Below are 23,345 nucleotides of genomic sequence, written 5' to 3'. Positions count from 1 at the left end.
CTAAGGATAATTCTATTGGATACTTCAATTTTAATCCTAGTACAATTACATTTAATAAAATAAATAAAATAAAAAATAAAAGTAATTAAATAATAAGATGGGAAGCTACCTTTCCTAACAAAAACAAAAGGTTTCTTGGGTTTGCTCAACTGGTCAGGTTTTGGGTTTGCTCCTTAATGGTCACGAGTTTGAGTCCGCTCAAGGCCACTGGAGACTTACATGATCGTTAACTTTAGGGCCCGTAGAATTAGTTAAGATGTGCGCAAGCTGACCTGAACACCTATATTAATAATAAAAAAAAAACAAAAGCAAAAGATTGATGCAAACACAAATGTTTGACTCCAGCTATCCATTTTATTATAAAAAAAATTACATTTAGCATATTGTAGTTTGATCCATATTGCAATTGCTCGTTATAGTTTGAAAAATTATCATTTACATCCTATTTTAAATATGACAAATTGACCAAACATTATGAAACCTTAATCAAACTCAAAAATCAAATCTACATTAACTTGGAAACCTAAAAATCTTTATCAAACAATAGTTCTACCACCAAAAACAACAAGCAACCATAAATCAAACAAAAACTAAAAAAAAAACCCTAACTTAATTGACCTTAAATCCTTAAAACCTAAGTTTCTAAGCCACCATGTCTTACTTGTGCGTTGCTTCTTTAATTTTCCAAAAGCAACACTAATTCTTTGATTTGAAAAGTGAGAATCTCACGTGGAAAATTCTTGTGAAAGGTAATAGGCTTTCAAGTAAAGTACCTTTAAGCTTGTCTAAGTTGAAGAATCTTAAGAGCTTTTGCATTGAGTACTTTAACCATTATAGGGGGTATTTCACCTTAATTTAAATCATCGAGTAATATTGAACTTCTTGACATAGGTTATTATAATTTTAGGTGTCATAACCTAATTTTCAGATTTTTTTTTTCAAAGTTATCATTTTCTTTTAAAATAAAAAACAAAAGACTAGCAACTTAAAGAGTACGCTGAGAATGGTTTCAAATGCATAAAGAAACTAAGGTGGAGTTTTGGATAAAATTATAAACTTAATTTTACACAAGACTAAGATTAGCTCACTTGGAAGGCAGAGGTTCCAGGAGGCAATTAATAATGGGAGTTTGCAGGACAAGGAAATGCCTATTCTAGATGTTCCTGCGAGATGGGACACCACCTTTCTTCTGCTGGAGAGTTCATTAGAATTTAGAACAGCTTTTAATCACCTAGAGCAATTAGATTCTGATTTCAAAGTGAATCCATCTGCGGAAGAATGGAACAAGGCAACAGCAGTATGTGAGTGCGTCAAGGAGTTCTGCAAGTCAACATGCAATTTTCCAACAAGCAGAGAGGATTATTTCCTTAATGTTTGTGATGTTTATAACAGATTGATTATGTATATGTTCGTGCTATGGCAAATAGAATGAGGGGGGAAATTGACGAGTATTGGGGAGAAGCTAGCTTGGCTTTGGGAATCTCAGTAGTGCTTAACCCGTACTTTAAATTGGACATTATTGAGTATGGCTACCGGAAGATATACGGCAGTGATGCTGACTTGCAGTTATCCAGATTCCGTTACGATCTTACATGTGCATACCATAAATATGCAGAGGACATCAGCAATCAGGGACCATCTTCTTCTGCCATGGCTGACGTGAGTCGTTGTACATCATCTGATATTAGTTTCACAGAGTGGCGCAAGGGGACGCAACATGGTGCACTCACAATGGAATGAGCTTGATCAGTATCTACAACTGCCTCCGGAGAACTTGGATAAGGATGGTAACGTATTAGCTTGGTGGCAAGACAATGCTCAAATATTTCCAACACTGGGAAAAATGGCTCGTGATTTCTTAGCAATTCCAGTATCAACTGTCATTTCCAAGTCATCAGAGGTTATGAAGATGGCATCAATCCATGACGGTGTTCGTCCTGAGATAGCTGAGGCTTTGATATGCGGAAAGGATTGGTTGGACAGCCCTAACTGAAAGTAAGTTTTGCTTTTTTCTTTTTGCTCGTTTTAAGTGTGATGCTTTTATATCTCTGCTATCTGTTTATTTATTTCTTCTTCTTCTTTTTTTCTTCAGCAATTGATCCATGTTTGGATCCTCACTGGTAGTTGCTAGTACTGTGAAACAAGTTTTTCCCAGGTAAACACTGGCCTTCTCATTTATTTCCAAGAACAATATTTGTCTGCAGAGTGAAAAATCAATATGCGCATATAATCTGCAGTCTGCATGAACATTAAAACTAGGCTGGAAAGTAATTCTGAAATGAAAACAAATAGCAAGTAACAAGGTACATTATTTTTCTGATTTGGATGCTGTTGAAGAATAGTACTGGACATAAGAACCTGAAGTGACGAAGACTTATTTTTCGCTTAATTTTATCATGAATTTGAAAATAAAAAAAAATCTTGATGTAAAAAATGATTTGAACCTACTTTTTGAATGCGTTTTAAAAAGGTATCTGTATCTGCGTTGAAAAAACATAAAATTAATGTTTTTTTTATTATTATTTAATGATTTTAATATTTCAATTTAAAAATAAAAAAAATCTGAAATTTTTTTTCATAAATTTTTAAGTAAAATATATTTTAAAAAAGCATCATGTATGATAATACTAAAAATATATTTATATATATTTTAAAATCTTTTTTGAGAAGAATTGAAATTTTATTATTTTTTTTAATTTGCTTCAAATTAATTTTTTTCAAATTATTGATATTTTGATGTAAAAAATGAATTTTAAAAAATATATATTTTAATATATTTTAAATAATTGTTTTTTTTAAAAAACAACTCTTACCATAAATAAAGCTTCTTACTCGCGATAGAAATAAGTTGATGGTGCAGAAAGGTAAATAAATTTTTAAGTACTCCATGTAAAAATTCTATGCCTAACTACTGAAACCATTATTATAAAATCTGGCGGATCAATCTAAACCCTAAGTTTCATATTAAATTAGATTGGGAATTTATGCACTTCTAATTTTATTAACTTATTAGATCAATTTATGTTTCAGTTTATCCAGTCAACATCTAAGTGAAATTTGTTTGATTTTTTTAAAAAAAAATTAACATAATGTTGTTTTCAATTAATCTAAATTGACTTACTTGAACTACATCATAAATTAAGAGAATATTTGAAAGTATAATAATTATTATTTTTTAAAAATTTTATACGACTAGGGTTAAAAATCATTAGGCCTAGATCAACTATCACTGAAAGCAGATATCCAGTAGCTAAAACAAGCTTTCAAATCAAACTTTATAATAAAGCATTTCTTATTTTAAGGTGTTTATTATAATTTCTCCTTCATTGCAAATATTTATTGGCATTCACCACAATAATTAATATGCGAGAAACAAATTTAGATAGCATTATACATCAATTATCTTCATTTCAGACCGGCAAAATTATGTTTGCATTATTTCAATTATCACATTTTCTTTATGCTCTCTAGCTTTTCATCAAATCGATTTTCTCCTTGCAAAGTTCTTGAATATTGATTTTTTTATCAATTTATTTTTCAAATTTTATCAATTTTAAATATTATTAAATTCAATGAAATATACAATTTGAATTATAAATGTAATGGATTGATCGATATTAATTCAATCTATCTCTAAGAAAAAAAACATTTTATAATTTTTTTATTTCAAATTTTTTTGGTGTCGTATAGTGAGAGAAGTAACCTAGTTTATATTTAAACAATCTCCTATCATTAAATTCGATTTCAAGCTGAAAACAACTCTAACCAACAGCATAAACAGCTCTAAAATTATATTCTTCCGCAGACAATTTTGACATGTAACCCCCGACCTATAAGTAAATGACAGCATCATTTTGGAACACAATCCTATCCAGTCATGACAGATGGGCTTAGAAAATGGAATTTACAAAGGATGATGGTGCACGGCATTTGGCCCAGACCAGCGGTTCGGGACTTGTATTCTCTCCCTGCCTGAGTTATCCTTCTTCTTCGGGCTAGGAACCAGTCAACAAGAATGATGAGCTCAGGTCCTTATTATTCAGCCCCTACCATGGAGGAAAAGGCAAGAATACCAATTCTCAATCAATGGGTCCATTGCTTAGGTCCCTCCTTCGTGATTCTGTAAGATTTTTCCTTTGATTTCTAAGAACCAAACAAGCCATCTCAACACACGTCGTCCACATCTTCACTCATGCCCTTCCAAGATTGCAAAAGATCTGAATGGAATGGAGGTCCAATTGAATGACACTATCTTTAAAGTGAACTGCAGGTTTCACGAAGGAACGTATGCTGGAAGCAAACGGCGTTGACTATAAGAAACGAAGAGTGAAAGACTCACGAAAGACATCATGGTAATTGTTGAGCAAGAAGCCAATCTTAACAGTCCTGATCTTTCGGAGCGGCTCCAACAATCATTCCTATACTACTCTACTATCTTTGAGTCACTGGAGGAAGATTATGATACCGGTGTGTTATGGGAGATGCATTTCAGGCGACAGATTGGGAATGTGGTGGCATGTGAGGGCGTTGACCGGGTCGAGCGGATGGAGTCATTTGCTCACTGGCAGAATCGCCTATCTCAGGCTGGGTTTTGTCCAGTTCCCCAACAGGTAGACTTGTTTAAGGGATATCTTCCATTCTTATTAAAAGAATTTGGAACCGAAGAGAAGGAAGGGCATATCCTGCTACGTTGGCACAGTTTTCCGGTAGCTGTAGCCTCAGTTTGGAAGTTCACTGGTCCACCTCAATTCAGTGGCGGTGAATAATCCAATTCCTGGTGGATAAACCTGAGCCCTGATACAAGTCGGGTTCATATCAAATTAGATCAGGAATTAATACATTTAAAACTCTCTTAACTTATTAGATTAATCTATGTTTCAGTTGATCCAAGTGAGATTTGTTTGAATTTTTTTTAAAATATTGCTTTAACTTTTTTTAAAAAAATTAAAATAACGTTGTTTTTAATTGACCTAGGTTGATCTATTTTGACTAAATTATAAATTAATAAGATATTTGGAAGTGTAGTAGTGGTTATTTTTTAAAATATTTTTTACTAAAAAATACAAAAAAATAATACTTTTTATATTAAAAAATTATATTTTTAATATCAACACATTAAAACAATCTAAATAGTCTGCTCTTGTAATTATAACTAAGATAATTGAGGTAATGCTGGCAATTAATTATTTGTTAAATTTCTTATAATAGCCAATAATTTATTTTAAAGATTCATTGGAACATATATTTTAATGTAAATAACATTATTCAAAACTAACAAGGTAAATAAGATTTATATTTTGAATAATAGAAGAAGAAAGATGTAGAAATTAAAGGGTTAAATTATTCAAAATCATTTTAAATTCTTGGTAAAAGTAAGCTACTAACTAAACTAATTTTTTGATATCAACGCATCAAAACGATCTAAAAACATTAAAAAAATATTAATTTTAAATAAAAAAATTAAAATTTATAGGAACACGAGTTGGATCGCATTCCCAAATGATCTCTTAATCAGTTTTAACCTTTTAAAACCAAAACAGACCAAGAGATTTTCTTGATTCTTAAATCAATTTCTTCAGTTTTTTTAGTAAATTTTTTATTTATTTTTCAGGAAATTTTTTAAATACTATATAAATAAATCAGAATAAGAATAAGATGAAATACTAAAATGTTTTTCGAGACCGAGTATTTTGAATCAACTTATTTGTCAAATGAAACTAAATGTTTCGTTTTTTTATAAATTGAAATTCTATTAATTAGAAGAAACTCCAAAAAATTATAAAAAAAAAGTTGCAGCACGAGATTTGGTTTGCTAGTTTAGTCGATGGGTTAAATTAAAAACATTAAAATGTATAGACCTCAAGTTTATATTATTAAAATGTTGGTGTCTTTATCGCCTCAAGCAACTTCTTCGTAAAAAAACATACAGAAACATGTATCCAATCAGCAAGAGTTTACTACTGCAATTTAGAGTTTTAATATTTTAGACGACTCCGCAGATTAAAAAAAAAAGAGGCAACTGTTCATTGTCATGGGCAGGGGCGGAGATAGGATTATTTAATAGGAGGGCTAAAATAATATAAAAAGTTTTTTTTATTTACTATACATAAATTTTTTTAAAAAAAAACTGCATGATTTAGTTTTATTCAAAAAAATAACTATAAACATATGACGATCTTTGTATAAGATAAAAAGTTTAAAGGAATACCAAATTGAGTCAAAGCTATGAAGTTAATGTCATCTTCATAATGTATTCATCACTTTAATTTTGTTGGTTTTTGTACCTATCAAATATAAATATACAAAATATATAAGAAACATTAGTTAAAACGATGCATTATTTATGTTTGATAAAACTTTGAAATAAAGTAAAAAATAATAAAGAATAATTCTTACATATTTAATTTAATTATGCTCGTCGTTCTTTCATGGAGTAAAAATCATCGATTATCATATCAATTGTGAATCTTTCAGCAATTTCTTTTTCTATATAGACAATCAAATAATTGCGAAGTCTTGTTTTAACAATTTTCATCGCTGAAAAAGCTCGTTCAGTTATTGCTGTCGAAACAGGAAGAGTCAAAATAAGCCGAATCAACCTGTCAATGAGTGGATAAATTGTTGATTTTTCTGTTTCAACCAATCCTTGACATAAATCAGCAATCGATGACATATTCTTTAACTTTGGATGATTGGGCACATCAAGCTCATAATGCTGCAACTAAAATCTCAAATGAGTTTTTTCTTGGTAAGAAAAGTCTTCAGGATAGAACTTGTCAACAAGTAAGCGTATATCTTCAACACTGAATAATTTATAGTTATTTTTAGGATCTAAAGTTGCGCTCAACTTAAGAAGCTCAATCGTCTACTCATTGAATCTATTATTTAGCTCTTGCAACTGTTGATCAATGATAGCTGTAAATATATCAACTCGATAGTGATGCTCAACTGTTATTGATTTTGTTTTACGGCGAGATCGTCCCACACTAGAAAAACAAGCATCCATATCAGGAACTTCAATGTCTTGATGCTTACAAAATGATGTCACTTCTTCTAAAAGAGTTTCCCAGCCATCATCTCTTAACTTCTGAATTAAAGTCTTTATGGTAGTCACCAAATGCATAACATTTAAAATGTCTTGAGATTTCTGTTACAAAGCTTGGCAAAGCACATCAGTAATTCCCATAACATTCTTCATTATATGCAAGATGAATGCAAAATCAAATGACATTAGCAACTTAAATGAAAAAGCCGCATCACCACGTTGAGAATAAGTAGATCCATCTAAAGCGATGTTTTCAAGAACCAAGCAAGTTGCCCCATACATTTTTATCAAACTGCAAATGGATTTGAAGTGCGAACTCCATCTGTTATCTCCAGGTCGTTGCAAACCACCTACTTGATTAACTCCTTTACTTGTTTTAATCTCATCAATATCAACTAAATGTTCAATTGTAGCTGCTTGAAAAGCCCGTAATTTATCATTACGCTTGCAAGAAGCACTAACAATGTTAATAATAAAAATCAAGTTCTAAAAAAAAGTGTGAACATCAAATATTTCTCTAGCTGCAGCAATAAGAGCCAATTGTAATTAATGAGCTAAGCAATGTACATAATATGCATAAGAGCAATCATTAATGAATAAAGCTTGCAATCCATTCCACTCTCCATGCATATTACTAGCACCATCATACCCTTGGCCCCTAATATTTTGAACATCAAGATTGTGATAAGATAAAACAAAGGAAATCTCTTTCTTAAGAGTTGAAGCAGTTGTGTCTTTGACATGAACTATATCCAAAAATCATTCTCGTATAAATCCACTTCTATCAACAAACCTAATAATAAGGGCCATTTGCTCTCTTCTGGATTCATCTCGAGCTTCATCAACAATTAAGCAAAATCTTGCATCACCAATCTCATGACGAATTGAAGACTGAACAGTTCTAGCAAAGACATGCAAAATTTCCTTTTGAATTTGATGCGAGGCATATTTAGAATTTTGTGGAGCATTATCCAAAACAAGAGCACCTACTTGCTCATTATATGATGCTAAAAGTTCCAACATTTCAAGAAAATTACCTTGATTTTTTTATTCTGGACATTCATCATGTCCTCTAAAAGCACATGCTTGAAATGTGAGCCAACGAACAATATCTATTGAAGCTTTAATACGCAATCGATTATTTAGAATTTCTTGAGTAGTTTGCCTCTTAACTACCTTCTCAATATGACATGACTGATTTTTCAAATTTTCCAAACACCTGGTAGCAAATCTATGAGCTGAATTTGGACCTTTTCCCATATGAGTTAAAAAAGCACATCGTTCCCCATCATTAACTTTGTTCCAATAATTGAATCCTATAACAGTAAATGTGTCTGATCCTGACTTTCCAGATGACTTACTTGAAAATAGATAGCAAGGGAAACAAAATGCAGTATTTTTCTCTGAATATTCAAGCCATGAATAACTTTTGAACCAATGAGACTGAAATCGACGAGGATGTTTTTTACCAGTCAGCGGATATTCAGACATCAAAGGTTGATATGGCCCCAAATTAATGTATGTCCTTCTAATTTCATCTTGTTGATTAACCGAGTATTCCTAAATTTGAGGACGATTGCTTGGATCTCTAATCAGATGAGCAGTGTCGATTCTAGTAGGAGGCTGCTCATTAATCAATGCAGGTTCTTCATAAACTGAAGCACATTGGGGTTGTTCAACCATAACTTCAACATTACACATTGGAGTTGATTCACTAGGCTGTGAGTTATCAATATTTGTCCTTTTTTTCTCAAAAAAGAAATCAATTCTTCTTATTTTGTTCATGGTTCAACCTAAAATCAAAATATCATAAATTTTTATTGTTTTCTATTTAAAAAATAAATACAAATAACGATGTGTTGAAGCAATAATCAGAACCAAAAATAAATTTTTACATGTAAATCACACTAACATATGAAAGCAAAATTAACATATTAAAAAAAGAAATTGATATATAAAAGCATATCTAACATAAAAAATGGGATTACTGGTTCCTAAAAAAGAAAACTTACACTAAATCAAAGTTGAGTATACGCTCTTCAAAGAACTCAATTTGGCTAGAAAGACTGTGTCTAATTGTATATTGGACCTGGTGATAGTAAAGTACACGTGAGAAAAAATTGATAATTTTGGTGGTTCTGCTAAAAACAAAACATAAAAAAATCCAAGCATAATCGAAACAAATAAACCCATAAAATATATCCAATTAATTAGAAAAAACAACATTCACTATAACAAGAAATAAAAAAATAGTAAAACTAGTAGATTTGAAAAAAAAAGCAGAATTATATATATATATATATATATATATATATATATATATATATATTCATTCAATTATTTTTAATTAGGCCCCTCCTTCATGATTCTGTAAATTTTTCCATTGCTTTCTGAGAACCAGACAGGCCATCTCAGCACACATCCACATCTTCACCCTTGCCCTTCCAAGATTGCAACACATGTCCACCATATCAAGGAAAATCACACTGCCACCTCATGTAAGCTATTATTGCAGGATTCATGACAACATTAAGGAAGATTACACTGCCAACTCACGTGAATTATTATTGCATGATCAACTCATGCAACGGCAGAATTCAGCAACTTTATTGCATGATCAACTCATGCAACTGCAGGATTCATGACAGTATAAATCAATAATCACTGCAAGCTACAATCAAGGATTAGTTGATGTAAAGCTAGGATCGGTTTCTTATATTCTTACTATTACTATAGCTAGAATCAGGGATCAGCTAGAATCAGGGATTCAGTTTCTATTCTTTCCTTTATAAGCCTTCCATACTTAGCACTTTGTATCTTGTATATATATTATGTTTTGTAGTTTAAATGAATTAAGCAAAATTCAAAACTTTTGTCTTCCTCTTTATGGTATCAGAGCGTTTCAATCTCTAACGAGTATCGTTCCTAAACCTTCACCATGTCTTTTCTGCATCCATCAATTCTGCCCCTAACCAAATAATCACTATCAATTCTACTACTGCCATCAATGAAAAACTTACAGCCTCCACCTTTCCACAATGGAGAGCACAGTTTGAAGCCTTACTCATTGGCTATGATCTCATGGATTTTGTTACTGGTGATCTCCAGTGTCCTGCAATTGATACTGAAAACTCTGCTGTCTCCAAAGCTGCAAACTCTCACTGGATTCGGCAAGATAAATTGATTCTTCATGCACTGCTAGCCTCAACATCCACCACCATCACACCTCTGCTTGCTTCATGCAAAAGCTCCTATGAAGCTTGGAACAAACTAACATGTTTGTATGCAGGAAAATCACGCACCCGTGCGATGCAGTTGAAGGAGGATCTCAACCTCAATCATCGGGGCAGTAGGACTGTCACTGAATTTCTCCAGGCAATTAAACTTATAGCTGATGAACTTGCCAGGATTGATCATCCTGTTACTGATGATGATCTGACTCTTTATGTTTTAAATGGACTGGGTCCAGATTTTAGGGAAATTGCTGCACCAATACGAGCCAAAGAACATCCCATTCGGTTTGAGGAGCTTCATGACTTGTTAATTGGCCATGAAAGTTATCTTCGTCAGTTGGAACAACAAACCATGCAGCCGCTAGTTTCAACAGCAAATTTTACCCAACGAAGGCATTTCCCTGCTGGAAATAATGGACAACGCTTTTACTCCAAAAGCCGTGACAGCACCAAACGAAGCACATACAATTCAGGTTTTCGCAAATATAAACCTAAGTGTCAGCTATGTGATCAGTTGGGCCACACAGCTAAAACATGTTCCAAAAGCAATTCATCTGATTTTTCTGCAAATTATGCTGCATCTTCTAAAAGCAAGGATTCGAAATGGCTAGTGGATTTGGCAGCCTCTCATAATATGACGACCAATCTTTCAAATCTATCTATTCATTCTGAATATAATGGTACAGATGAAGTAGTGCTTGGTGATGGATCAGGTTTGCAAGTATCTCATACTGGGTCATTATCGTTCATCTCCCCCACCCGTATTTTTCATTTGAAAGACACTCTATGTGTTTCTGAAATTAAAAAAAATTTAATTTCTGTTCATCACTTTACTAAACAAAATAATATCTATCTTGAGTTTCATCCCTCTTACTTTCTTGTGAAGGATCGGATCACGGGGGCGACACTACTAAAAGGTGCATGTGAGGATGGTGTGTACCCTTTGTCGGAAACAATGACTATGGCTTCCAAACCTGCTATTGCTTATGTTCATGAATGCACAACAACAGATGGATGGCACAAACAACTTGGTCATCCATCTTCCAAAATTGCTCAACATCTTATCCGCACTTTTTCCTTACCTGTCAGAAAAACAAAAGAAAATTCATCTCTTTGTGTCTTATGTTCTCACAATAAAGCCCACCGACAAACATTTCAATCTCATGGTTTTGTTAGTACAGCACCCCTCGAATACATTTATACTGATGTTTGGGGTCCGGCTCATGACACTGGTATTGATGGTTTAAAATACTACATTATTTTTGTTGACCACTATACTAAATATATATGGCTTTATCATATGTCCCATAAATCATGTGTTCACAGTATCTTTCCTCAATTTCGAAATCTTGTGGAAAACAGGTTCAACACCAAAATCAAAAGTCTATATTCTGACAATGGAGGTGAATACATTGCTCTTAAAAATTATTTATCTGTTCATGGCATTGGTCATTATACCACTGCTCCCCACACTCCACAACAAAATGGAATATCTGAAAGACGACATCGCCACCTTGTTGAAACAGGTCTCACTCTTCTCACCGATACCCAAATGCCTCCTTCCTACTGGCCTTATGCATTTCAAGCTGCAACATACTTGATCAATCGTATGCCAATCTCCACTCTGAATAACAAAACACCCTTCGAATTGCTTTTCCATCAAAATCCCAACTACATGAAACTAAAGCAATTTAGGTGTCTCTGTTATCCCCTCACCAGACCCTACATTACACATAAACTTCAAACCAAAGCCGTGTCATGTGTTTTCGTGGGTTACTCTTTAACCCAAAATGCTTATTTATGTCTAGATCTTCTCAACAAAAAAGTATATCACTCCAGACATGTCCTCTTTGATGAGACTGTCTTTCCCATGGCTCAAACTGATACTTGTTCTTCTGCAAAATCCCAACCTGCAACCAGTGCTCTCGGATCTTCTCACCCGGTTGCCATAAGTCTGTCATTGTTATATCCTGCACGACCACCAAAATCAATTGCTTCTGCACTGGGTACCGCTGCTCCTTCATCACCTTTGGTAGCTTCACCTCCGATGTCAGTTCCCTCACAGGTATGTCCTCCTGCTCAAACTGCACCTTCCTCTGAAAATTTAATTGTTAGTCATGCTCCTGTGGTGCTTCCTACTGATGAACCTCGTCCCCATCGTATGGTTACTCGATCTATGAACAACATCTATAAGCCTAAAAGCTTGTTCATGGTTACTAAACACCCATTACCTTCATCTATGGAACCTACATCGGTGACTCAAGCCTTAACTGATCCGCAGTGGCGTGCTGCAATGTCCTCAGAGCTTACAGCTCTTATGCGCCATGATACATGGCATCTGGTATCACCTCCCAAGGGCTACAACATTATTGGATGCAAGTGGGTGTTTCGGGTTAAAAGGCTTGCTGACGGCTCAATTGACAGATTTAAAGCCAGACTAGTGGCCAAAGGTTTCAATCAAAGACCCGGTTTGGATTATACTCAGACTTTCAGTCCTGTAGTGAAACCAGTGACTATTCGCACTATTTTATCAGTTGTTGTGATGCATGGATGGCCTCTCCATCAGTTAGACGTAAACAATGCATTTCTCCATGGCCATCTCACAGAAGAAGTATACATGTCGCAGCCTCCTGGATTTCGGGATCAATCTTCACCAGATTTTGTTTGTTGTCTTAAGAAGGCAATCTATGGCCTTAAACAAGCACCACGTGCTTGGTATACTGCTCTTAAACAAGCTATTATGGAATTTGGTTTTGTCAATACCAAGTCTGACTCTTCATTGTTTGTCTATAATGTTGCGTCCACTACTGCTTACTTTCTGGTATATGTTGACGATTTAATTATCACCAGCAACAACTCTCATTTTGCTGCAAGTGTTATACAACAGCTCGGCAGGAAGTTCTCTCTTAAAGACTTAGGACCCTTGCATTTCTTCCTTGGTATTGAAGTTATTCCAACACAGAATGGGTTGTTCCTCACTCAACATAAATACATCAGGGATCTTCTTGCCAGAACCTGCATGGATGGAGCAAAAGATGTCACCACTCCACTGTCAACTTCAGTCTCTCTGAAATTAAATGATGGCTTAGCTGCTGTCAATCCTACTGAATATCGCAAGGTAATTGGAGCATTGCAATATCTTTCACTCACTCGACCCGACATCAGCTTTGCAGTAAACAAATTGTCACAGTTCATGCACTGCCCTTCTACAATTCACTGGACTGCCACCAAGCGGTTGTTGCGTTATCTGAAGAATACAATTTTCCATGGCATCTCAATTCAGAAAAATGTTAATCCTCTGCTTACATGTTACTCAAACACGGATTGGGCTGGCAATTTGGATAATCGCAGCTCTACTTCAGCTTATCTCATTATGCTCGGTTCAAATCTCCTCTCTTGGAGTTCCAGAAAACAGCGTGAAATTGCACGATCCTCTACAGAGGCTGAATATCGGGCGCTTGCCACCGCTGCTTCTGAGTCTATGTGGATTCTGTCACTCTTTATTGAAATCAAGTTTTCTCTTCCTCAGTCTCCACTGCTCTTATGCGACAATCTTGGTGCAACCAATCTCAGCTTCAATCCTGTTCAGCACTCACGCATGAAGCACATCCAAATTGACTTACACTTTGTTCGGGACCTTGTTCAGAAAAACTTCCTTACTGTTCGCCATGTTCACACGAATGATCAACTTGCAGACTTGCTTACCAAACCACTCTCCAAGCAGCGCACAGATTTTCTCAAGCACAAGATCGGTCTCACCGATGGGAGCCCGTTCTTGCGGGGGCGTATCAAGGAAAATCACACTACCACCTCATGTAAGCTATTATTGCAGGATTCATGACAGCATTAAGGAAGATTACACTGCCAACTCACGTGAATTATTATTGCATGATCAACTCATGCAACGGCAGAATTCAGCAACTTTATTGCATGATCAACTCATGCAACGGCAGGATTCATGACAGTATAAATCAATAATCACTGCAAGCTACAATCAAGGATTAGTTGATGTAAAGCTAGGATCGGTTTCTTATATTCTTACTATTACTATAGCTAGAATCAGGGATCAGCTAGAATCAGGGATTCCATTTCTATTCTTTCCTTTATAAGCCTTCCATACTTAGCACTCTGTATCTTGTATATTTATTACGTTTTGCAGTTTGAATGAATTAAGCAAAATTCAAAACTTTTGTCTTCCTCTTTACACCATAGCTACTTCAACTCAAAACTTAAAAGGAAAAAAGTGATCGAACAGATCATCAAAATGGAATGGAGGTACTCTCTAAAGTTCAAGTAACCATTGTCTTTGATCGTCAAATTGTTTGGTTATCTATTGATGATGTGCTTCAACTTTCAGGACTTGAAAGAACTTGTCAGAAAAAAAATAGGGACCTCTTTTAGTTCTTACGGATTGCACGAAGGAACCGTATGCTGGAAGCAAACGGGGTTGACTATAAGAAACGAAGAGTGAAAGAGTCATTTGCTTCGATTCCCTTCATCAAAATCTGTTGCGTTCGATGGCCTCTCTTTTTTCTCAAGGATTGGTGGAGTGTGCTAAGAAGATTGAAGGTGGTAAGTTGGATGCTGCTGATTCACTTTTGGCAGTAATTCAATCTCTAGCTTCTAAAGAAGCCAGCACATCGACGTGGAAAGTTTTCAAATACTGTGCTGAGGCTCTTGTCCGGCGAACCTATGGAATTCGTCCTCCATGTCCTTCACCCTTTATACCTTCTCTATACGAACCAGACGAATACAAATTCGATCCTCTCTACACGTTTTCTACAATCACCAGTATACATGCCATTGATGATGCCTTGAATTCGGGAAATAAACGACTCCACATTATTGACTTCTCCATCCGGGTCGATTTTGGGAGGTGGGAGTCCTTTATTGATTATCACAAAACTCAGTACGGTAGCCTACAATCAGTCCTAATAACCAGTATCGCACCGAAACTGTCAAAACACTATGACTATCTCCGTCAAACCGGGGAACGGGCTCGGAACAAAAATATGGAATTGAGGCAATTGATATGGAATAGTCCGGATGATATTGTCAATTGTATTTCCAAACTCAGAAGGAAAAGGGAGGATGAGATGATGGTTGTGAATTGGGATTTTATACTCCACAAATTGCTTGCGCGGGATGGGGAAATGGAGCAAGTGCTTTCAAAAGTGAAGGATTTGGGAGCGGACATCATGGTAATTGTTGAGCAAGAAGCCAATCTTAACAGTCCTGATCTTTTGAAGCGGCTCGAACAATCATTCCAATACTACTCCACTATTTTTGAGTCACTGGAGAAAACGTATCATACCGAAGCGTTATGGGAGATATATTTCAGGCGACAGATTGGGAATGTGGTGGCATGTGAGGGCGTTGACCGGGTCGAGCGGATTGACTCATTTGCTCAGTGGCAAAATCGCCTCTCTCAGGCTGGGTTTTGTCCAGTTCCTCAACACAAGTTGAAGATAGATCTTCCATTGTCTTTACATGAACATGGAATCGAAGAGGAGGAAGGGCATCTCCTGCTACATTGGCACAGTTTTCCGGTAGCTGTAGCCTCAGTTTGGAAGTTCACTGATCCACCTCAATTCAGTGGCGGTGAATAATACAATTCCATCCTTTCCTTTCTCTTCTCTTGTTATACTAATTATCCATCAATAAATTCGCTGTGTGTATTTTCACTTTAGGCTACTGGAAAAACATGTTGACAGGTGCTTACATAATGCAAGATACAGTTGATGACTCAGAAGGGATGGCGAGCTCCTCTGAGTCTGAGGATGATGAAGAAAATGATTCTCTAGTTTCCATAATGGCAGAAAGAAACTTATGGTCCTCACAGGTATCGTTCTTTGTTTCCGAGATTTAACAAATTTGCAAGTTTTATCTTTATGGCATGGGGAGATAGCAACAACTTCATATTCTTTACACATGAATTAGAAACTTACAATATAATTCTTGCTCTGATAAATGGCAAAAAAACAATCTAAAAGAGTTTGATCCACAGGATTTTTGATACACTATTTTTTATCTTTATGCCATTATTGGTGTCGTTGATCTCACAGGGCTCTTCAATGAATCGAATAGCTGCTTCAGCTAAGTTATTTGACATATTGGAATATATATGTGATCTACATAAGTTACCACTGGCTGTGACATGGATTTCCTATGGCCAAAATGGTAATACAAATTCGGAGGGAAAACGTATTCTATGTATTGATGATAGTGCTTGCTATGTAAATGATTGGTCAGCGCTAGCATTTGTGTATGAATATGCACAACATCATCTCGAGGAAGGACAAGGTATCGCCGGAAAAGCACTCCAATCTAATATTCATATCCAGCATGACATTTCCGTGCTTGATCCAGCTGAATTCCCTCATGCGCCTGACATTATTGAGTGGCGGATCAGACCCTATCATGCTGCTTTTGCTATAAGGCTAAAAGGAACCCACACTTGCAAGGATGATTACGTATTGGAATTTGTTCTTCCTAGAAGCATGAAAGAGACTTCAGAGCGAGAACTTTTGATAAATAAGGTCTTGCGTACCTTGCAGAGGAAATGTTTAAAGTTGTGGGAAGTTTGGGTCAGAGAACTAAATGAGGCGAGTGGCTCTGAAGTTAGATTGGATGATGAAAGAATGCCAAGCATCCCACATGAAGCAGTTTCTAGGGTTTTTCAATTGCCATCGTCCGATGGTGTTTTAGAAGGAAATGGATTCATGACATTGAACCCAACCAGCAATCAAGCAGAAGAAACACACGAGCCTCTTGAACAGGTGCTCTTCTATACTGTTTCTCTTTTTTGTTTTTTCCCTGATGAATGAGTTGATTGTATATATTTTGTATTAATTTTTTTTATATAATTTTTTTAATTGAAATTTTTTATTTATTATATTTGATTCTTATTTTTATTTAATTTTTTAATTTGTAAGATTAATGGTTTATTATTTTAATAAACTTAAAATAAAATAAAATATTAATAAATTATTTTTCAGTTTTTTTTTCTTTCATGACATAACTAAATATCAGGAAATATTTTTTAATTTATTATAAAAAACTAAAAGAAATTACTTTTCAAAATTTTAATTTTTAAAAAAAAATTACTTTTCTAGCAAGTTGTGGTAGCCAGAATTGAATTCTAGGTTATTTAGATGTAAAAACCCTTCAAATTAACTCGTTTTTATCTAAAAACATTAAACACAAACCTTTTAATAAGTTTAAAATTAAAAATTAAACCCAAAAAAAAAAAATCTACTTTGTGATTCGCTACAATAAATTCTAGCCAGCAGAATGAATTGGATTCAAGGTTATTTAGACCCAAAAACTCTAAATCATCTGCCTCTGTTTTGCTTGTATGTTCAACTATTGAAGAAGACACAATCTGCCATTATTATTGACTGGAATTGACCTTCATGTTGCCAATATCCTACTTCCCTATCTCTTGACAGGACGTCCAAGAACAATCTGCTATACCTGCACCTGCTCTGAATGGTGAGAATGCATCGCTTAGTGGCCTCCAGAGTACTAATAAACGAAGAAAGATATCAACTGTGTGGGACGGATTCGTTAAGCATAGGGGAGAAAATGGGGAAGAATGGGCCACATGTAAATATTGTAAGAGGAAGTATAGAGCAGAAAGCAAAAGAGGAACTTCAAATTTGCGTAAGCACTTACAAAAATGTTCGCGAAGCAGACAGGACGAAGCAGAGCAGCAAATCTTGGTTGAGACAGGTGACTTGAGTACTAGCGTCATCCAAAGGAATTTTGTCATAGATCAAGAAAGAAGTCGTGTAGACATTGCAACAATGATGATTAAGCATGGATATCCCTTGGATATGGTTCAACATGAGTTTTTTGAGATTTTTGTGAAGAATTTGCAGCCAGTGTTTCAACTTTATTCAAAAGACGAGGTTACAGATGATGTCCTTACCATTTGCAGACGAAAGAAGGAGAAACTCATCAATGGTTTTGATAAGCTCTCTTGTCTCTTCAGTTTATCAATTGAATTGTGGTCATCTAATGACAAAATGATGACCTACTGTTGCTTCACCGTGCACTTCATTGACGATGGATGGCAGCTGAAGAAGAAGATTCTTGCTTTCAGGAACTTACGGTACAACTATGACATGGGGACTGTACATGAAGTCTTTAAAAGTGTGCTTACAGAGTGGAGCATCAACAAGAACGTTCGCTTCATATTCCTGGATGTAACTCCTCCAAACGATTACATGATTGGAGAATTAAGAAGTAAGGTTTCTGATCAAGCCCCACGTATCCACGGACATCTTTTCTGTGTTCCTAGTTATGCCCAAATTCTCAGTTTCCTTGTTCAAGATGGATTTTATGAGATAAGGAGTGTGCTTTATAAGATAAGAGAATGTATAGAGTACGTCGAAGGAAGCTCACTTATAAGGCAGACGTTCCAGGAGGCAATTAATAATGGGAGTTTGCAGGACAGGGAAATGCCTACTCTAGATGTTCCCGCGAGATGGGACACCACCTTTCTTATGCTGGAGAGTTCATTGGAATTTAGAACAGCTTTTAATCACCTAGAGCAATCTGATGATAATTTCAAAGTGAATCCATCTGCGGAAGAATGGAACAAAGCAACAGCCGTATGTGAGTGCTTGAAAGAGTTCTACAAGTCAACATGCAATTTTCCGACAAGCAGAGATGATTATTTCCTCAGTGTTCGTGATGTTTATAAGAATTTGCATGGCTGGAAACAGAGCGATTATGTATATGTTCGCGCTATGGCAAATAGAATGAAGGGAAAATTTGACGAGTATTGGGGAGAAGCTAGCTTGGTTTTGGGAATCTCAGCAGTTCTTGACCCGAGCTATAAATTGGACATTATTGAGTATGGCTACCGGCAGATATACGGCAGTGATGCTGACTTGCACTTATCCAGATTCCGTTACGATCTTACATGTGCATACCATAAATATGCAAAGGACATCAGCAATCAGGGACCATCTTCTTCTGCCATGGCTGACGTGGGTCGTTGTACATCATCTGATATTAGTTTCAACGAGTGGCGCAAGGGTAAGTATGAACGCAACATGGTGCACTCACAATGGAATGAGATTGATCAGTATCTAAAACAGCCTCCGGAGAACTTGGATAAGGATGGTAACGTATTAGCTTGGTGGCGAGACAATGCTCAAAAATTTCCAGTGCTGGGAAATATGGCTCGTGATTTCTTAGCAATTCCAGTATCAACTGTCATTTCCAAGTCATCAGAGGTTATGAAGATGGCATCAGTCCATGACTGTGTTCGTCCTGAGATAGCTGAGGCTTTGATTTGTGGAAAGGATTGGTTGGACAGCCCTAACTGGAAGTAAGTTTTCCTTTTCTTTTTGCTCGATTTAAGTGTGATGCTTTTATATCTCTGCTATCTGTTTATTTATTTCTTCTTCTTTTGTTCTTCAGCAATTGATCCATGTTTGGATTCTCACTGGTAGTTGCTAGTTCTGTGAAATAAGTTTTTCCCAGGTAAACACTGGCCTTCTCTTTTATTTCCAAGAACAAGATTTGTCTGCAGAGTGAAAAATCAAAATGCGCATTTAATCTGCAGTCTGCATGAACATTAAAACTAGGCTGGAAAGTAATTCTCAAATGAAAACAAGTAACAAGGTACATTATTTTTCTATGCCGCAGGGTCAACCAGGCTGTGCATATCTGACTTGGATGCTGTTGAAGAATACTGGACATAAGAAGCTGAAGTGACGAGCACTTATTATTTGCTTAATTTTATCATGAATTTGGAAATAAAAAAAAATTCTTGATGTAAAAAATGATTTGAAACTTCGTGCCAGTTCATTCAGTGCATTTTGAAAATGTATTTGACTTAAAAAGACATAAAATTGATAATTTTTTTTTAATGTTGTTTGATGGTTTTAATATTTTATATTAAAAACTAAAAACAATTTCAGTAAAACTCAATTAACTTATTAGATCAATTTTTATGTGTAGTCAAGTTTCAAATGAAATTTGTTTGACTATTTTAAAAAAAAATATTTTAATTTAAAAAAAAAAAATTAATTGATCAAGGTGATGTATTTTGACTAGATGATATATTAAAAGAGGATTTGAAAATATAATAATGCTTGTTTTTTAAAGTGTTTTTTTGTTTTGAAATACAATAAAATAATATTTTTTATTTTAAAAAAATTATTTTCAATATTAATATATTAATACAATCCAAAAATATAAAAAATAATTTTAAACAAAAATAATTTAAAAAATTATAAAACACAGATTGCATAGTAACCTCAAATAATCAAGTTTTATAATTATGACTCGTACAGTAGCCTGCATATTGTGGAAGATAATTAATGTTTTTTCGACCCAGAGAAAAGCCCAACTAATATATGACCAGGCCCAGACCAACTGTCACTAAGAATAAATATCCAACAGCTAAAACAAGCTTTTAAGCCCAGATCAAACTTTATGATAAAGCATTTAGAAGTTTATGAGAATTTCTCCTTCATTGCAAATATTTATTTGCATTCACCAAAATAATTAATATGTGAGAAACAAATTTAGCCCTTCATTTCACCCCCGAAAAATTATGTTTGCATTATTTCTCCTATGATAATCATATTTACTTTAATCTTTTTAATTGTATTTGTAACTATTTCCTCTTTTTTTAAGAAACAAATCACTATATTATTGTATATTAAATGATCATTTGAATTAAATGAATAACAATTTATATTATTGTATATTAATTTTCAGCCCTTACTAAATAAAATATTATTTTAAAGATTCATTAGAACATATATTTGAATATAAATAACATTATTCAAAACTAACAACATAAATAAGATTTATATTTGAATAATAGAAGAAGAAAGATGTAGAAATTAAAAGGTTATATTATTCAAAATCATTTTAAATTCCTGGTCAAAGTAATCTTGTCTCTAAACTTTAATTTTTTTATTCAGATATCATAAACTATTTTTTGGTAAAAAATCAAACTTTTTCTTATTTATGTTTTTATCTCTGTTATTTTTTATTTTTCAAATTACATAGTTTCCCGGATACCTATTATGTTTCTAAATTATTACCTGTGATTAAAATTAATAAAAAATTCTTCAAAAACAGTTTAGGTAATGAAATTAAAATAATAATAATTAAAGTACAATTTGATCTAAAATCCCGAATAATTTTTAACAATTTAGCCAACTTGAAAAGAGAGAAACAAAGGACCCTTAGAAAACGTTTCGAAACTTTGATGAAGGTTTTCCTTTCAGTCTTTTTCTCTGGGTGAGAGCAAACCGAGGTAGAGTTCACTTTCCTTATCCAAAAGAACCACACAGAAATGCCACAGGCAACGTAAACTAGGAAACCCCCAAAACCAAAAAGATTGCAGATTTCCTTTCAATCAAAACGAAAATGCCCCTCCTTCTCTCCAATCCTCTCACCTCGCTCTCTTCACTTCCCCCCTTTTCATCTCCATCTATGGCCTTCATTGCAACACCAGGTACCCACTTCTTTAGATTTGTCTCGTGTTTGCAGTTTTTGCTAATATGGGCTGTATCGACGGTGAATTTTATGATTTCTGCTTTTCAGCACTTTTTAGTATAAGCTTATTTGGTTTCACTTCATGCTCGCTTGGCCGTTTCATCAAACACTTATCACCTGCTTCCCAAGTTCAACCAGTTCTTGGATGCTCGTGCTTTCTATATTATTTCTAGGAAGACTGGTCTTTTCTCTGTTATAACCACCGATTTAATGTGGGTTTTGCTGAGAATTCCTAAATATTTGTTCTTTCTCTTGGATTTAGTCTTGAAGGCTCATATCTGAATTTTGTGCTTGTGCTTTGAATATTAGTTACTAAGAAGTTTGTTTATTTTGCTGCTGCAACCCATAATTGAATCTGGGTTGTGCTTAAAATTACGAAATATTTCATCTTTCACTTTAATTTAGTCTTCAAGACCCATATCTGAATTTTGTGTTATTTTTTAGTTTCCAGGCTAGACGTGAAAGCCTTTGAATTAAAGTTTAAGACTTGGAATGGAATCCGGTTTCAAAACCCAATTCGTGGAAACAGAATTGGTGCAGTTATTGTGAGAGCTTCTTCGGATATTGATGGAACAGCTCCTACAGAGACAAGTGAGCCTCCTGTAGAAAGTAAAGAGGAGGTTGTGGCAGTTGATAAGTTGCCATTGGAGTCAAAGTTACAGGAGAGAGAAGAACAGAAGATGAAGATGAAATTGGCGAGAAAGATCAGGCTTCGAAGGAATAGGCTTGTTAGGAAGAGGAGGATGAGAAAGAAGGGTCGTTGGCCGCCTTCTAAGATGAAGAAGTTGAAGAATGTCTGAGCGTTACCTCAAGGTTCTGCTTGCAGGTTTAGTGCTGATCCTTTTGGTTCTCATGTAATTCGTTTTGATTTTTCTAGTTTCAATATTATTTTATGATCACTTATGTTTTGTTGATTTAAAAGTTGAGAATGTTGAAGAATACAATGTATCTCCAGTTAGTTCTCACAAGTTCAATATTAGATGGTGTAAGAATTGCATTTCTTCGTTCAATTCATTTGCACTTATTGGTCGATTGACGATCCATTCTTGTGAACATATAACTATCATATTAGACAGAGTTTAGTCTGTGAGAGAGTTGGATGGAGGAGTAGTCAATGCCAACCAGTGAATGATGCTTGGGATTGGGAGTTTATTTAGTTTCCTGTGTTGTAAGTATCATGGGAGGCCCTGCCTAAGTTTCCAAAAGTAATGGTCCGAGGAAAATTGGATTCTTGCTGAGCAAAGCACTTAATTCTTACTGTTCCATCAAATATTTAAATAAATGAAATTCATCATCATCTCACTGTTTAGTAATGAAGACCTTGGAGCTGTAAACAAGTGAACATGTATGCTTGTGGTTATAATAAAGAGACCTGCTGCTTTCCATCTCGTTATGATAACCCACCCTTCTGAACGTATGAAACGTTGAAGAGTTTAAGCAAAATAGAGAAAGGGATACTTGGGTTTGCAGGGATGATTTGAATATTAAAAGACGCAATTTTAAAGTCCTATGACCTGGAGCAGAACCTCAACACG

The 23,345-nt window shown here is 34.8% G+C and overlaps 3 protein-coding genes and 1 pseudogene across 3 annotated transcripts in view; 3 read left to right on the top strand and 1 right to left on the bottom strand.

Moving 5' to 3' along the window:
- The window catches only part of LOC133676991 (zinc finger BED domain-containing protein RICESLEEPER 1-like), a 32,898-nt gene extending 13,099 nt beyond the window's left edge, over positions 1–19,799 (top strand). Inside the window, exons 4-7 of the mRNA XM_062098815.1 lie at positions 16,344–16,917; positions 17,008–17,057; positions 17,730–19,621; positions 19,714–19,799. Of these exons, the coding sequence (XP_061954799.1) occupies positions 16,344–16,917; positions 17,008–17,057; positions 17,730–19,621; positions 19,714–19,720 (2,523 nt within the window). The 3' untranslated portion in view covers positions 19,721–19,799. The remainder of the gene's footprint in view (positions 1–16,343; positions 16,918–17,007; positions 17,058–17,729; positions 19,622–19,713) is intronic.
- On the bottom strand, positions 6,406–8,068 carry LOC133677487 (uncharacterized; annotated as a pseudogene).
- On the top strand, positions 14,796–16,157 carry LOC133676599 (DELLA protein GAIP-like). The gene has a single exon (XM_062098294.1). It carries the CDS (start codon positions 14,796–14,798, stop codon positions 15,885–15,887), a length of 1,092 nt encoding a protein of 363 aa, XP_061954278.1. The 3' UTR covers positions 15,888–16,157.
- A 1,733-nt stretch (positions 19,800–21,532) lies between the features above and the next one.
- Positions 21,533–22,820, top strand: LOC133676749 (large ribosomal subunit protein cL37 alpha). Its single transcript, XM_062098482.1, has 2 exons — positions 21,533–21,769; positions 22,255–22,820. The coding sequence occupies exons 1-2, from the start codon at positions 21,682–21,684 to the stop codon at positions 22,608–22,610; spliced, it is 444 nt and encodes a 147-aa protein (XP_061954466.1). The 5' UTR covers positions 21,533–21,681; the 3' UTR covers positions 22,611–22,820.
- The last annotated feature ends 525 nt before the right edge of the window (positions 22,821–23,345 follow it).

This window comes from Populus nigra, chromosome 17 (genome assembly GCF_951802175.1).
Source record: "Populus nigra chromosome 17, ddPopNigr1.1, whole genome shotgun sequence".
NCBI classification, from domain to species: Eukaryota; Viridiplantae; Streptophyta; class Magnoliopsida; order Malpighiales; family Salicaceae; genus Populus; species Populus nigra.
Note: the sequence above shows the minus strand (reverse complement) of the source record. Positions and strands in the feature narration are given on the sequence as shown.

Coding starts and splice junctions, on each gene's coding strand:
- LOC133676599 (XM_062098294.1), top strand. CDS start 14,796: ATGGCCTCTCTTTTTTCTCAAGGATTGGTGGAGTGTGCTAAGAAGATT.
- LOC133676749 (XM_062098482.1), top strand. CDS start 21,682: ATGCCCCTCCTTCTCTCCAATCCTCTCACCTCGCTCTCTTCACTTCCC. Junction 21,770..22,254: donor GGCCTTCATTGCAACACCAG/GTACCCACTTCT, acceptor GTTATTTTTTAG/TTTCCAGGCTAGACGTGAAA.